This window comes from Sesamum indicum, linkage group LG11, assembly GCF_000512975.1.
Source record: "Sesamum indicum cultivar Zhongzhi No. 13 linkage group LG11, S_indicum_v1.0, whole genome shotgun sequence".
In the NCBI taxonomy this organism is placed as follows: Eukaryota; Viridiplantae; Streptophyta; class Magnoliopsida; order Lamiales; family Pedaliaceae; genus Sesamum; species Sesamum indicum.
In genome coordinates this window covers 6126648-6142534 of record NC_026155.1, presented here as the reverse complement: position 1 = coordinate 6142534, position 15887 = coordinate 6126648, and the positions used below count along the sequence as shown (strand labels likewise).

General features: G+C 35.0%; 2 protein-coding genes across 4 annotated transcripts; both read left to right on the top strand.

Moving 5' to 3' along the window:
- Positions 58 to 3565, top strand: LOC105173405 (probable xyloglucan endotransglucosylase/hydrolase protein 30). Its single transcript, XM_011095127.2, has 4 exons — positions 58 to 303; positions 968 to 1068; positions 1257 to 1465; positions 2819 to 3565. Exons 1-4 carry the CDS (start codon positions 120 to 122, stop codon positions 3342 to 3344), a joined length of 1020 nt encoding a protein of 339 aa, XP_011093429.1. The 5' UTR covers positions 58 to 119; the 3' UTR covers positions 3345 to 3565.
- Positions 5666 to 15596, top strand: LOC105173403 (protein transport protein SEC23). 3 transcript variants are annotated; one of them, XM_011095126.2, is made up of 14 exons: positions 5666 to 6237; positions 6667 to 6945; positions 7275 to 7448; positions 8201 to 8362; positions 9726 to 9868; positions 10179 to 10254; positions 10333 to 10508; positions 10616 to 10697; positions 11329 to 11406; positions 12375 to 12536; positions 12753 to 13016; positions 13496 to 13600; positions 14656 to 14820; positions 15085 to 15596. In XM_011095126.2, the coding sequence occupies exons 1-13, from the start codon at positions 5773 to 5775 to the stop codon at positions 14794 to 14796; spliced, it is 2307 nt and encodes a 768-aa protein (XP_011093428.1). In that variant the 5' UTR covers positions 5666 to 5772; the 3' UTR covers positions 14797 to 14820; positions 15085 to 15596. The 3 variants fall into 3 exon arrangements, with proteins under 3 accessions (XP_011093428.1, XP_011093425.1, XP_011093427.1); XM_011095123.2 differs by having other exon boundaries at positions 15046 to 15596; XM_011095125.2 differs by having other exon boundaries at positions 15035 to 15596.

The following is a 15887-nucleotide window of genomic DNA, read 5'->3' as shown; positions in this document are numbered from 1 at the left end:
ATATACATATATATATATATATATATATATATATATATACTTCACATTACACTACATATATATATAGTACATAAGAGCGATGAGAAAACAAGAATAGTTGCAACTAAGTAGCTTTAATTATGTATATGCTTAGAAGTTGTCTGCTAATATTTCTACTTCTCCATGTACTATGTGCTGCTGCCGCCTTCATCAACATATCCGCCACCCCTTTCACCAAAGGCTTCAGCCCTCTCTTTGGTGAATCAAACGTCTTCCCCTCCGCCGACGGCCGTTCTGTGCAACTTCATCTCAACCAATATACAGGCATGCATCTTCAACTACACACACACACACACACACATACATATATATGTATGTGTGTGTGTGTGTGTATAGTTACATCTCTTTTAGCAGAAACTGTATTTTATTGATTGATTCTTGAAGGATTTTGGCCCTTCTTCCCCATCTTGATCTGTTTTCATATGTTTCTTGGGGTGATGATGATTATGATCATGCATATATATATATACACACATGTGTGTGTGTGTGTGTATACGTGCACACATCGATCTCTTTTAGCAAAAACCCTGTTTCTATTGATCTTGAAGTTCTACCCCACCCTTCTTATCCAACTGTGATCAGTTTTAAGTTTATAGAGGTGATTATGATTGTGATCGTGTGTTTATACAGACACTCACACATACACACACATGCGTGTGTGTGTATTCATCCCTTTTAGCAGAAACTGGTGGTTTTTAAATATTGATTCTTGAAGTTTTCTTGCCCTTCTTATCGATCTTCAATTTTCTGGGGGTGATTATGACTATATATATATATATGATCATCCATACACACACAAACACGTGTGTGTGTGTGTACGCATCCCTTTTTATCAGAAACTGCTAGCTTTTTATCGATTCTTGAAGGTTTTTCTTGCCATTCCAACTTGTAACAGTTTTCATTGAGTATCTTCATAATCTCTATACAGGCTCAGGGTTCAAATCCTCAGACCTATACAGCCATGGCTTCTTCAGTGCCAAAATCAAGCTACCTTCCAACTACACAGCCGGCATCGTGGTCGCCTTTTACGTATGTATCTATATCTACATCTATCTATCTATCTATCTATATATATATATATATATATCACACTCAAATTCGAGGTCCCTTCTTCCCAAATAATAATCATAATTCAAATAATAAACTTTTAGTTAGTACTTTTATTTGCTGCGATATATATAATCTTTAATTATGTGTGTGTGTATATATATATGCAGACAACAAACGGAGACATGTTTCGGAAGACACATGATGAACTAGATTTCGAGTTCTTGGGGAACATAAGAGGGAAGGCTTGGAGGTTTCAGACAAATATGTATGGGAATGGAAGCACAAGCAGAGGCAGAGAAGAGAGATATTACCTTTGGTTTGATCCCTCCAAACACTTCCATCGTTACACCATACTATGGACCACCAACAATATTATGTAAGTATTTTCCTTTTTTCCCTATTGTTCTTGCTATGAACAAATATTGGTTCGAGTCCGATTTTTTAAATTATCAGTGTAATATAATTATCATGTGATTGATATATAAATTTAATTAAAAGAGCGATCAGTCATAATTATATGTGCAGTAATTAATGCTGCAATGTATATGTAATGCAACAAGAGTCCCTTTTTCCTGCATTCCGCGTTATTGGAATTACTATTCCAACTAATTGTTTTTCAGTAAATAAATGAATTAAAGGGTAAATACGGATATTTAAAAATTAGTATGATAAAATATTTTTTTATTATTTATTATAGTAGAGATATTAATCGTATAAAATATTTTAGAAATGCATAAGTAATAGTAGATTTTAAACATTTGGCATGAGTACATAACTTAATATTAATTTAGAGAAACACACATGTATTTTTTGTCCAATAATTAGGGTGGGGTGTCATTTTTGGTCCACTCCAATTTTAATTTTGCCATTAAGCACAATAATTTTTAAAAGAATAACACCTTTCATTCAATTTTTGTTAAAAAATACCACTTTGCAGAAGAAAAAACAAAGGCACGTGCTTGATACATGACAACACCATTTTTCTGGCAAAAATAGCATTTTCTGGTAGAAATTGAACAAAAAATATGCTATTTTTTTTCAAATTATCGACCTCAATTGTAAAATATAAGTTGAAGTGGATTGAAAGTGTCACCTCCTGAGTATTATAGGATGAAAATGCATTTATTATTACAAAATAGAAAGTATATTAATTAATTGTGTGTTCTAGCCATGTATTGTTTTCAACATTCACATGTGTGGAAAATTAAAAAAAAATAAAAAAAAGTAGGGTAGGTATTTTGAAAAAATATTGAGAATGAGTCACATGCAAAGGGCACAAGTTGATTGTAAAGTTGGATGAATCATAGAAAAGTCTTTTGGTTTAATGAATGTTTTGGTTGTGTATTTGTGTGAACAAGAAGAAAAATGTTGTCCTTGTCAACTTTAGCATAATTAGGTGATGAAGTCATATGATGGAACCATGGCAATACCATGCTTTGTTATTGGAGCATACAAATAAATTTAATTAAAACTATTATTACATTGTTTAATATTTATGACCAATATGCTTTGACTTTAAGGAATTCATTTTGAAATGGTAATTATGATCATTTTTGTTCAAAATTTGACTATATGGAACTAAATTATTGAATTAGTGATAGGAAATTATATATGATTATCGCTCGATATGGTAGTGAAATAAATACTTAATATAAAAGTTATTTTTCAGTTATCAATGATTAGTTTTTTAATCAAGATTTTTTATTGTATGTTTTTTAATTATCTGCAGATTCTACATCGACGATGTTCCGATTCGGGAGATAGTACGGAACGATGCAATGGGAGCTGACTTCCCATCGAAACCGATGGCATTATATGCCACCATCTGGGATGCCTCGGATTGGGCTACTTCTGGCGGCAAATATAGGGCAAATTACAAATATGCCCCTTTCGTGGCGGAGTTTACTGATCTCGTCCTCCACGGATGTCCTACCGACCCACTGGAGGAGGTGGTAGCCGCCAGTTGTTCCGATAGAGACGATGAACTCACTAGTTCTGAGTTTGCTAGCATAACCCCTAAACAAAGGCTAGCTATGAAAGAGTTCAGGGGGAAGCATATTTATTACTCGTATTGTTATGATAGGTTAAGATATCCAGTGCCACCACCAGAGTGTGTTATTGATCCGACGGAACTGCAACAATTTAAGAACACTGGACGGTTAAAATTTGATGAGAAACACCATCAGCGGAGGTTCAAGAAAAGAAAAGGCGAAGTTTTAGGAGATAAGAGTTATGGAAATCAAGAGGATGTGTGATTAATTATACCCTAGCTCATGTATAGATACAACAATATTTTATTTCATTTTTTTCTTTAATATTTAAGTTAGGTATATAGTTCTTTGTGGGGAGATTTGTAGTAATGAGTTTAATAGATTTACTAGCTAGCATTATTCTTTAGATTGTCTGTCTAGTTAGATACAAAAGTGGTGTGCCATGATTTTATTCAAGGAATAAAATTATAATGAAGTTTAAAGAATTTTGAAAATAATGGAAAATGTGATATTTTATAATGTTGTTCTTTGAATTTATTTAGGGATCTCAAACGCCCTTGAATCTAATTTAACGTCCCAAGTTTATAAATGAATTTTTATTTTACAAAGTCGATCAGGGTTTGAAGTGGATCTTGTTCAAAATCCACTCTCGACCCTCGACCTGCACAATATTTGTAAATATATTGAATTTATTTTTTAATTTCTATAAATATATATATATATATTTATAAAATAGTTTCTTTAAATGCTAGTATCTTATTAAAAATTTATTAACAACAATCTTATTTTCTTTTTAATAATATATGATTAATTGAAGGAAAAGAAAATCTTAATCGATGTCTTTGGAACGAATTTGAGGCAACATGGGGAGGGCTGGGCTAGGACAGGGAGGAGCGGGTTTCGGCCAATTTCTACTAAACTAAACGGGAGGTGAGTAGGGGTGGCAACGAGTCAAGCTCGAACTCGATTCTGTAATTTCGAGCTCGAGCTCGAGCTCAAGCTGATTTTTATTTTTTTGTGTTTTGTTTTTATTATTATTATTACTATTATTATATTAAATTATGGAAATCACCAATTTTTACATGAATGTATAAGTATTAAAATAGATTATATAATATATGCGATATTATTATTATTGTTAGATTAAATAATGGGAATCACCAATTTTTTACATAAATTTATAAGTAATAAAATAGATTGTATAATGCATACGGTATTATAAATATACCAAAATATAGTATGAATTTCTAATTAATTATATACATATAAACTATTGATTAGTCTAGTAGTAATATAAATAGTAAAATGCAAAAAAAAAAAAAAATCATACTGAACAGTTTAAAGTTATAGAAAAGTATCAATTATATGAAATAATGTAATTGAAATATATAAAAATAATTTATAGTTGAAATTAATATATATTCACAATCTACAGTAAATTTATATATTTATAAATATTAGTATTACATTGATGTAACTATAATCTTATATTGTTGAACAACATGGGTTAATCGGACCATCAAAATTCGGATCAGACCGTTAGATATGATCAAACTTATAGAAAAATACACTTGGTAAAGTTTTAGACTTATTGGATATACGAATGTCAAGATATCGTATTCGAAACATAAGAATAATCATTGAAGTTGGTGTATCGTAGAATCAGACCATGTGATCTTAAATCAAACCGTCCAATATTTGATCTAATAGACACGGTCTTATATATATTTAAATTTGGTGTGAATCGAGTACCCAAATTTTAAGATATCGTAATTATTAATTAAATTTTTTAATCTCATTATATATATAATAAAATAATAATTAAAGTAATTAAATTTGTTCAACCATCACTATTATTATTATTATCATTATTTTTAGATTAATTCATAAAAATCACTAAGTTTTGACATAAATTTTTAAATAATAAAATAGATTGCATAATGCAAAGTATGTCTTATGATATAAATATAAAACTCAAAAATAGATAAAAAATCATAAGTGTATTACTTGTCAATTTAAAAAAAGTATAACGTAATACAAATATATATTACAATATAACATAAAGTTTATATATGTCATATTAAATAATTACAAAAAAATATTATAATTTACTAAATTGTTGATTAAATTTAGTTTTGCATAAAGATTAAATGTATAAATAAAAGTACTATAATTTATTATTATCCAAAATAAAATATATAATAATGCTTAATAATTATAGTATATGGTTAATTTTGATTATAAAATTGATCAAATATTAAATATATAAAAAAAATCAAAATTAAAAATATATAAAAAAATACACAAAAAATAAGACCAGTTCGCGAGCTAGTAAACAGACACAATTGAGCTCGAGCCGAGCTTGAATTTTTCGAGCTCGAGTCGAGCTCAAAATTGATCCGGCTCGCGAGATCCTGAGTACACCTGAATCTGCTTGAGACCCGTCCTATTGTCATTCCTATTTAGAGATGTAAATTGGGGTTATGATGGATTGGGCCATTCTTCGTTAGTGGGCCGGTCTACGAAGAACATTTGGGCCACCCAAAGTCCAACAAAATAATATAGATAGAGATTTTACAAATTTGATAATAAGTTACTGTAATTTTCGGAGTTTCCAAAATCACTGCACTGTGGTAAAGACAACTTCCGATCACCATACCACCGCCGCTGATAACCCAGCTCCGCTCGTCACATGGCGGAATTCCTTGACCTGGAGTCGCAAGACTCTGTCCGCATGCCGTGGAACGTCCTCCCTGGGACGAAAGCCGACGCCGCGAACTGCGTCATCCCGATCTCCGCTGTCTACACCCCCTTAAAACCCCTCCCCGCTGCCACCCCACTTCTCCCTTATTCCCCGCTTCGGTGCCGCAACTGCCGATCGGTGATCAGTCCGTTCTCGATCGTCGATTTCTCCTCCATCAACAAGATTTGGATCTGCAGCTTCTGCCTCCAACGTAACCACTTCCCGCCACATTACCAGTCGATTTCTGAACAGAATTTGCCGGCGGAGCTCTTCCCGCAGTACACTACGATTGAGTACGAGACTACTGCTCCACATGAGAAGGCGCAGGCTGGGAGTAGTAACGTTTTCTTGTTTGTCGTGGACACTTGTGTTATTGAGGAGGAATTAGGGTTCTTGAAATCCGCTCTGTTGCAGGTTTGCTAGTCATTCTTGGGATGGATACTTAACTTAGCTGGTGTCGTGGTGCAGCTTGTTATAACCTGATTGTTGATTAAATAATGTAGTTGGGCACAACTATCGAAATAATTTATATTCAAGACTCGGTTTTTCTGATGACTTGATGCCCGGCTAGGTTTTCTGATTATTGGCGCTGTTACTTAACAGATTAAGAGATTGTTCTGATTGTGGACTACTGGAAACTTGATTGGGGATTATTGTATTTAAAGTTTCAATACAGTTGGTGCCTTAAAAAATTCAAAATCTTTTTGTAATCAGTCCACATAATCAAAATATAATAGTTTTAATCTTTACAAGACAATAGATTAACTTGTATCAGTCTTCGTTTCCAAATTATTTGGATTTCTGGATCATGTAAATTTGTGTGATGGACTTGTATGAATGCAGGTCTTAGGAATGGTGCCTGAGAATTGTTTGATTGGATTAATTACTTTTGGGACATATGTGCATGTTCATGAGCTGGGGTTTGGCCAGCTCCCAAAAGTTCATGTGTTCAAGGGGACAAAGGAGGTCACTAAAGATCAGTTGTTGGAGCAGATGGGCTTCTTTACAAAAAGGCCGAGGCCAACTACGGGTGTCATTGCAGGAGTCAGAGATGGGCTGTCACAGGAGAGTGTTGCGAGGTTCTTGTTGCCTGCATCCGATTGTGAGTTCGTTCTAAATTCGGTATGGTTCTGCAGTATGATGTTGCTGAAAACTTTATCTACTGCTTACGGAGAACTACGTAATATGTTTTATGCTTGATAAAATGTCAATGTGGTACACCATCTGCACGTTTTTTCCATTTTCCTTTTCGCATTTGGTGTTTCGATTGAAATGTTTGTTTTGTACTTTTGGTCATAAGCTTTACTGCTGTTTATTGCAAATATGGTGCTAGTTAACGTGTGTTTTGATTCAAACTGATGATTGTTTCTTTTCCTTTCAGTTTGTCTAGTTGATGAATGAAATCTTCAACTTATGACATTTTCGTTTGCTTTTCTCCCCTTGTTTACAAGATTTTAGAGGAGCTTCAGAAAGATCCTTGGCCAGTGCCATCAGATCAACGTGCTGCAAGGTGTACTGGTACAGCTTTGAGTTTGGCTGCTCATTTATTGGGAGTATGTGTTCCTGGTTCGGGTGCTAGAATTATGGCATTTTTAGGTGGACCCTCAACAGAAGGGCCAGGCGCTGTAAGTTGACTTTCCTGCTCTTGAATTAGTTTCAGAATGTCACATTTCTAACAACTGCATCTGACAAAATTTCTCAACCTTTACTACATATCCGAAGGTTAAGACAAACCAAAGAATGACTCTATTTGATGCAAAATAGGGAAACAGGAAAATGACAATTATTTCCTGTAATACTTGAAATAATGCCTATAGAAACTCGCTGCTTGGTAAACACATGTATCAATTGAAGACTTTGATGACTCTACATCTTTTTGCATGTGTCCCTGGTCCTGATGGAGCAGGGGAGCCATGACAACTGATTTATGTAAATCACGAGAGACGTAGTATTGCTACCAAAATTTACTATACAATGATCCACAAAGATCTTTTTCACAGGACTCTGCTATATGTTCACCTATAAATATAATAACTCTTATCTCAGATTCTCTGCAGCACAAAATGTTCAGTAAGTTGCATCTGGTTTCTGCTTATTATAAGTATCAATTTGTTAGTTTAATCTCGTTAACAGGTCCCTTGATTATCCATTTTACTAAGGACTTAGCGCATTGGTTTTGATTTTGTCCTATTTAACTGGAAAAATAATATCTTACCCCATTGCTTTGCAATTTCTGAAAGATGCTCTTTTTGCCCTATGGCTACCAAGGCCGACAAATTGTTTGGGTATTGACCTATAAAATGTACTTTGAATGAGAAGCAGAACTGATTTCGATAGTGATAAGATTTTGCTGAAACAACTCTACTCTGATTTGCAGATTGTGTCTAAAAATCTGTCTGAACCTATTCGTTCACACAAGGATCTGGACAAAGATTCTGTTCCTCACTATCACAAAGCTGTGAAGTTCTACGAAGCACTTTCAAAGCAACTTGTTCATCAGGGACATGTGCTAGATGTTTTTGCTTGTGCACTTGATCAGGTACTGATACCTATATATTGCATGTTAGACAAAAATAATAGAATTACTGAATATATTGTTAAAATGTGATTTTCCCTTCATGCATGCAGTGATCTTCCGTGCTAGAATAGGAAGAGGATTCATATGAAACTAGTTTGAGTATTGAAAGCATGATGTAGCAGTGTGAAACATATATTCACAATGAAAATAAAGTGCTTGCCCTGCACCCTTGAATTAATTTCTTTCCTCCCCATGAGACCTCAGATATAGGTAAAAGACGCAACTGAGCTAAGGATAAACAACTGATTGGACCCATACATACATAAGGTAGTACAGTTGGTATATTTCTAGCATGAGCTTCGTTATTTACGTAATTTTAAAGATCATAAGCTCTTTAAACAACTCATAATTGCTTTAAGAAAACATTTTGATATTATTATAGGATTTTCTAAATATATCTTGCATGTTTATGGTTGTACCACTATGCTTATGAACTTTCTAACAATAAGTTTGTATGATGAGGAAAGGATGGGCTACATTTTTAACTCTTTTGGTGCAAATTAGATAAGGTAGGACTTTCTTTGGATTCCTGGAACTTTTTTTAATGTAATGCTCCTCCTCATAGAGCTTGGGGTTGGACTTGAATGATCAAGTTTTCAACATGAGCTTTCTCTAGTATTTGAGATTATTTACGGATCTTTTCCTAATTAAGAAAGACTCCGCTTTACTTTTTCCCCTTACCCGAACCAAAACAATGAGAAGAAATAAAAATGACCAGATCTAGTGTGGCCGTAGATGGAGTTGAAGGGTGGTGGTGGGCTGGTGTAGTTTGTTTTGATACATGGGTTAGAAATGACGGGGCCAGCTGATCTGGTAATGGATGAGAAATGGTGGGGGATGCTTATTGCTGATGAGGTTTGTTGGCTAACAGATGAATAGGCAGAAGATTATTTTACATCGAGGACTGGTTATGATGTAGTGCTGCCGGCAATGGTAGGTAGTGGTGACTGGTGAGACTGCCCTGTGGTGTTGTGGAGGCACTGACTGAGAGACCAATAGGATGATTGTGTGAGGGCAAAGTTAGTTTGTCTGCAGTAGGGCGAAAAATATCTACTATTAATCTTTTAAATTCTTCTTTTATTTATTAATCCAACATCTATGACATGTAAGAACCTATTTTAGAAATAACTGGAGGCCATGAGCTCTCCGACATCTATATTTGAGCTTGAGCTCTTGCCTTGAGTTTGAGCTTGAGCTTGAGCTCGACAGGCTGGATGTGGGTTTGTGAGCCTCCTGAGCTGGATTGATTTATTATATGCCTACTCAGTCTCTTATGCGCTTGTTAACAGCAATCCGCATGCTTTTTAATGCATGGTTTTACCAGGTTGGAGTTGCTGAGCTTAAAGTAGCAATTGAAAAAACTGGAGGGCTTGTTGTTCTAGCTGAAAGTTTTGGCCATTCGGTTTTCAAGGACTCTTTAAGACGTGTTTTTCAGTCTGGTGATAATGATCTGGGACTGTCATCAAAGTAAGGTTTGGATGGGCTTTTGTCTTCTTTTTTAGCATTTCTTTCCAGATAATCTGCTGAAATTGGTTAAGGATATACTAGTTTACAACTAAATCTTTTACTTCTCCAACCTTTGAGAATACTTTATCTATGCATACATACTGCCACAGCTTTCCTTAAATGGAAGTTCTTGACCATTTTGAAATTTGCACTCTATGGCTTTGTGATTGTGTGACTTTCATAGAGTCAGAGGGCATGATGCTTCTCTAGATCAATTTTTGCTTGACTATTTAGGACTTAGGAGGTCAGCTAAGTCATTTACTTTGTGCAGTGGTATATTTGAGATTAACTGCTCAAAGGATATCAAAATTCAGGGAATTATTGGTCCTTGTGCATCACTTGACAAGGTATGATCTCTTTACCTTATGATGGACCCTATCTGCTATACATCTGGTTGATTTCTAACAATTTCTAGCTTTGTGCAGAAAGGTCCTTTGTGCTCTGAAACTGTCATTGGCCAAGGAAATACCACGGCATGGAAGTTGTGTGGCCTTGACAAAACTACTTCTTTGTGTATAATATTTGATGTTATCAAGAAAGAGAACCCAGATATTATTGCTCAATCAGCTAACAACCAGTTCTTTTTCCAGTTTCTAACTTAGTAGGCATCTAACTTTTTTTACTTCTCCAACCTTTGAGCACACTTTGATTATTCATACACCTTTTCAGTGTGGAGTTTTTCTAAATTTCAGAAATATTCTTCTCCAGTTATCAGCATGGTAGTGGACAAATGAGGCTTCGTGCTACTACTCTCTCCAGAAGATGGGTTGCTGGACCTGGAATCAAAGAGGCAAGCACCTTTCTTGTTTCTTGTGTAATGATTTTCTTGTATCCTCGCTGATGTTTCATGAAATTGCACCTTTAGTTTATCCATCGTATTGTCCTTCTCAGAAGATTATTTTTTATGAATGGAGACTTAGTGCAAGTTTTTGGTGTAAGAATTTATGCTTATCAGTAACAGATTAGGAATAACCAACTTAATTAGGTTAGGTAGTGTTGGAAAACAGAGCAGTATATGTAGTTATATTTGATACTAGTTTTGGCAGCTGTTTTCAGTATCTCCTTCAGGCTTTTTTCCCCAATCCCATTCACAATCTGGATTGCTTTCATTCCAAGAATGAGGCAAGAGAAGAATTTTTTTCCTTCAATCTTCTCCCCTTACTTAAGTACACTTGTAAAATTAGTTGGTAATATCTAGTAAGTCCCTTAGATTCACCTTCATCCGTAAATTTGGCATGGTGCAGAATTATTAGTTAGGTAGACCCTTGCATACATATTAAAGGAGTGAGGAAATTTCTTCCTGAAACCCTTTTTTTATGCTAACTTTCTATTTAAGGAGATGTCATAAAGTTTATATTGCTTTCTTTTCACTCAATGCCACATACTGTGTGTAATTCATTTAATTCTGTTATATTCTGCAGGACCTAATATCTGGATTTGACCAAGAAGCAGCTGCTGTGGTAATGGCACGCCAAGTTTCTTTCAAAATGGAAACCGAGGTATTACACTAGACCTTTTTAGGCCAAGATGAAAACAGCTTATGCTACAGTATTAGGAAATGCTTTGTTTCAGAGTCAATCTTTATCTGCAAAAGCATAAGCAATTATGAAGTAGAGGTTCTGTTTGTTTTTTAAGTCTGGCACAGTATGAATGTCGGTGCCGTTGTATTGACTTTGATTAGTCTCCAATAACATTTCAATGAGATTATGTCTTAAGAAAGATTATAAGTAAATTTCGGGCTAAATCTTATCCAAACCTTAGACACAGATTACAAGTTAAGTTATTATTAATCAAAACCTACGATAGTGAACATTTATGTTTAAAAATTTGTGCTACATTTTCTAGCTTGATAAGTAGAGCATGGTTCCTTACTGGAGGATTGCATTGCACCTCTCATGAAGCTTGTTGAGTTCCGACTGTGGGCATTGTCTTTTCCTTTTCATTTTCTGGCACTTTGTTCCTGTTTACATTTTGTTTGATATTAAAGAAAATGATCATTTCCGCTCTGCACATTCCATTTGGTTCTTACAGTCTTATTAGATATAAAGTCTGGCAGTCATCCAATTGTGTTATTCAGACCACTATTTGCTTCTAGCATCATCATTGTACAAGTAGTGACTCTGTGTTGTCTTTAGTTCTCCGGAATATTAAATATAGCATTTGATGCTCCAACCTCTTAGTAACTACTGGATCTCAAGCATATAATTATTTAAGAGTTATGTAAGCATAGTCTTGGAGTTTTCTAATTATCAGCTCAAAAGTTGCACTGAGCTTTATTCTCATTAGCTATTGTGCTGGGTAGAAGAATATAGCTTATATCTTCTCTCTCCCTTGATTTAGTTGTGATTATGTGGTAAGCATGGGCATATTCTGTTGTCTTCTATATGGTTCTTGATATTTGCTTTCTTTACTTTGCTGTCCCTACATTGTGAATATTTTATTATTTAAAAGTTGATGTATTCTGCAGGCAGAATTTGACCCTATAAGATGGCTGGATAAATCGTTGATACATATTTGTTCACAATTTGGGGAATACCAGAAGGACAGCCCATCTTCTTTCAGTTTATCCCCTAGATTATCAATATTTCCGCAGTTCATGTTCCATCTACGCCGTTCACAATTCGTCCAGGTAAAACTGTAAAAACTATTTCCTTTCCTATAATCAAGTAGAAGTTCTGAAATAAAATGAGATCCACTTCAAATATATGCAACGCCATGAAGATAACTTTTACAATTGATGAAACAAATTAGAAAGTATCTTCGTTGCAATTCTCAGCACTACAACTTCGTAGACTGTTGTGTTTGGGAGGTTAAACCTTGCCTTGTTCTTATCCTTTTTATTCAGGTCTTCAACAATAGCCCTGATGAGACAGCATACTTTAGGATGATTCTAAACAGAGAAAACATTGCTAATTCGGTTGTCATGATTCAACCTTCCTTGATCTCCTACTCTTTCCAATCTGGACCAGAACCTGCTCTTCTTGATGTGGCTTCCATTGCTGCTGATAGGATCCTCCTTCTGGATTCATATTTCACTATTGTTGTATTTCATGGGTCTACTATTGCTCAATGGCGAAAAGCTGGATATCATGAACTGCCCGAACATCAGGTAATTCTGTTGCTCAGTGACAATAGCCGTCTGCTTACATACATGTATATGCAACTCGACTATAGTGGGAACTCGAAGTAAGTGTTGGTGACGTCGCTGTTCTCTGTTGGAAATTATGGAATGCCAGCACATAGGTAACCACTAGTATTAAACATCCCTCAACATGATCCAATTCCTGTCTTTCTCTCTCTCTGTATATTTACATACATGTCCCTGTTTCTTTGATTAAGAATATAACATTAAAGAATTTGGTACCGTGTCCATTTCAAGAAGAGCACGTGAATCATGCTTAAAATTACGTAATGCAGCCTTAAATCATTCATGATCCGGTTCCTTCTTTTCCAGAGCCACAAACTGGTCGATTGTCTCATTTTTGTTGAACGTAGTTAAGTTCCTGGCAAAGTCTAGGTCTAGGCATTTAATCAGTCGTATTTTTGCTCAAGTTGATAGTTATTTTATCAATTTTTCTCTTCTTGCAGGCTTTCGCTCACTTGCTACAAGCTCCACGTGATGATGCGGATGCCATAATAAGAGAGAGATTTCCAGTGCCTCGCCTTGTAATCTGTGATCAGCATGGTTCTCAGGTCTTTAATTCTCGGTTCTTGTAAAGAGCTGTTATAGGCATAATCAACATCTCTCTGCATTGCTGCTTTGTTTGCATGCCTTATTTTGCTGTTACTTGTGACTCTGCAATCGATTTAACTTACCAAACTTTACACTCTTTAGTAAATTTTTCATAGTTGCAACCAGCATTTTAAACTCCATGCTCTGAATTAATGGTATTATATGTATTCCCTTTTAAAGAATTTTCTTGCATGGGATTTAGATTATGTAGTTTCAAACTTTGTTTAGTACCTCCATTTGGATTTAAAATGAGACCTTTCTAGAGCTACTCTGTGTAGAGATACCTTGAAAAAGTGTACTCAAACATCAGAAGAATGGAGTCATTTTGAAGGTCTTAATGCAATCTATTTGTGGTTTTGAGGGCATTAGCAGTTCCATGCCAAACTGTACTAATGCTCCTGAATTGTTCCTCCATAAGGCAAGCACACTATTTTTGTGGTTAATCCTGCCATAAACAGGTGCCAGGTTTTGTCCTTTATCTAAATTCCCTAGAACTCTGTGCTCCCTTTCTCTTTTCCATTATCTCTTCTCCCCCTTTCCACTGTCACCATAAACAGGTGCCAGGTTTTGCCCTTTGTTGAAACATACTTGCATTTTGAGTGGGCTTGTAAAAAACTCCTCCTCAATAGTGTGAAGGATCATAGACCCAACTTTATTTTATTTAAAAATAATATTGGTAATCTTCCAATTTCTGCCTGTTGTTTGAGATGTCATAATTTGTTCGTTCATATTACAAATGAATTCCATTAGGCCGGGGGCGGGGAGTGAGGACTAACAGTGAAGAGTACCAGAAGTACTTGCAAAACAAGAAAAATTGCTTGTGAATCCCTCTTCCGAGAGAGAGTTTAAGGTTTACAGTGGCGATAACGGCCTGAGATGGCTTCATTCTGTTAGTTGGAACATGAAAATGTTGTAGTATAGTAGTTTCTGATATACATTGAACTTAATTGCTTTTAGGTTTTTTACATATCTGCAGATCATTCCATAATATGAAATAACGTTATAAAATGTCCAGGCCCGTTTTCTGCTAGCAAAATTGAATCCGTCAGCTACTTATAATTCAGATGGTGTGGCTCCTGGAGGTGATGTCATCTTCACTGATGATGTCAGCTTTGAGGTCTTCTTAGACCACCTTCAGCGCTTGGCAGTTCAATAAGATTGCTCTTAAGAACTTTGAGAGGTTAGACATCAGTTGTACAGTAATGCTTCTAAACACTCTTTATCTTAATTCTGTCTCCTCTTAGCGAGCATATATTGAAGGGGCTTGCAAGTGTTGTCGTGATCCTAATAATGTACAAACTCATCAGTTTGTTATGAACTGCAATTTCCTCTAATACTTGTTTCATCAATTTATTTTTTATTTTTTATTTTTTATTTTTTTTTGGCAACAACTGGCATTTTTTAGAAGGAATTGCTTAACCACTTGAGCGAGTTGACGCGACAGACTTACTCAAAGGACACACACACGCTTGGAGTGGGAGGCAGCACAGGGTGATATCTGCTCTGTTTTGAATGTGCGATCACGGCAGTCGGCGCCAGAGAAGTAAGACTAAAAGGCTTTTTCTCTTCAAGAAAATCTTGTATGTTGGTGCGTCTGATATGATGTAAAAGAAATATTGGTTTTTGTGTTATAAACATTCTATGCGGTTACTCATAGGAATAAGTATGCAATTATCCTGCTCGTCAGAGTCGAAGCTGATATACGAGCGAGCAATCTGTTTCCTGTTGTATTGAACAGCAGCTGATTCATATGTTGAATCTGGAAATTGAGTTTGAGAGAGGAAGATACTACTAGGGTTGAGTTTTAATTTTCTTTGCATGGCATTTTATGCAAATTTAGAGATGTGCGATGTTCGAAATGGTTACCCTTTTTACATTATATTTTTGTGTGGTTGATTTGTATTTGAGATTGTCATTGTTTAGCATGAACGGGGGAAGATGACATGTTGAAAGAGTGATTCATTTGTAGTTGATTTGATGCAAGAATGACAAATTACAATAATTAGGGGTGTGCATAAATGTTTGGAAAATTATCAATACTTGTGTGATTTTAATGTCCGTCTAATAATTAGCTCCATTGTTTAGGTTCTTGTTTCTTTTTTAGGATGAATTGATCAAAATGCCAATGTGGATTAAAAATTATAATTCTAGTTATTATTTAAATTTTTTATGTTTTTTATGGATAAGTGGAATAACTCTTCTTATAATTTTTAAAAGAAATTTCTTCCATTTTGTGCAATTTTTTTG

Coding starts and splice junctions, on each gene's coding strand:
- LOC105173405 (XM_011095127.2), top strand. CDS start 120: ATGTATATGCTTAGAAGTTGTCTGCTAATATTTCTACTTCTCCATGTA. Junction 304..967: donor TCATCTCAACCAATATACAG/GCATGCATCTTC, acceptor ATCTCTATACAG/GCTCAGGGTTCAAATCCTCA. Junction 1,466..2,818: donor TGGACCACCAACAATATTAT/GTAAGTATTTTC, acceptor AATTATCTGCAG/ATTCTACATCGACGATGTTC.
- LOC105173403 (XM_011095126.2), top strand. CDS start 5,773: ATGGCGGAATTCCTTGACCTGGAGTCGCAAGACTCTGTCCGCATGCCG. Junction 6,238..6,666: donor TGAAATCCGCTCTGTTGCAG/GTTTGCTAGTCA, acceptor GTATGAATGCAG/GTCTTAGGAATGGTGCCTGA. Junction 6,946..7,274: donor GTGAGTTCGTTCTAAATTCG/GTATGGTTCTGC, acceptor CTTGTTTACAAG/ATTTTAGAGGAGCTTCAGAA.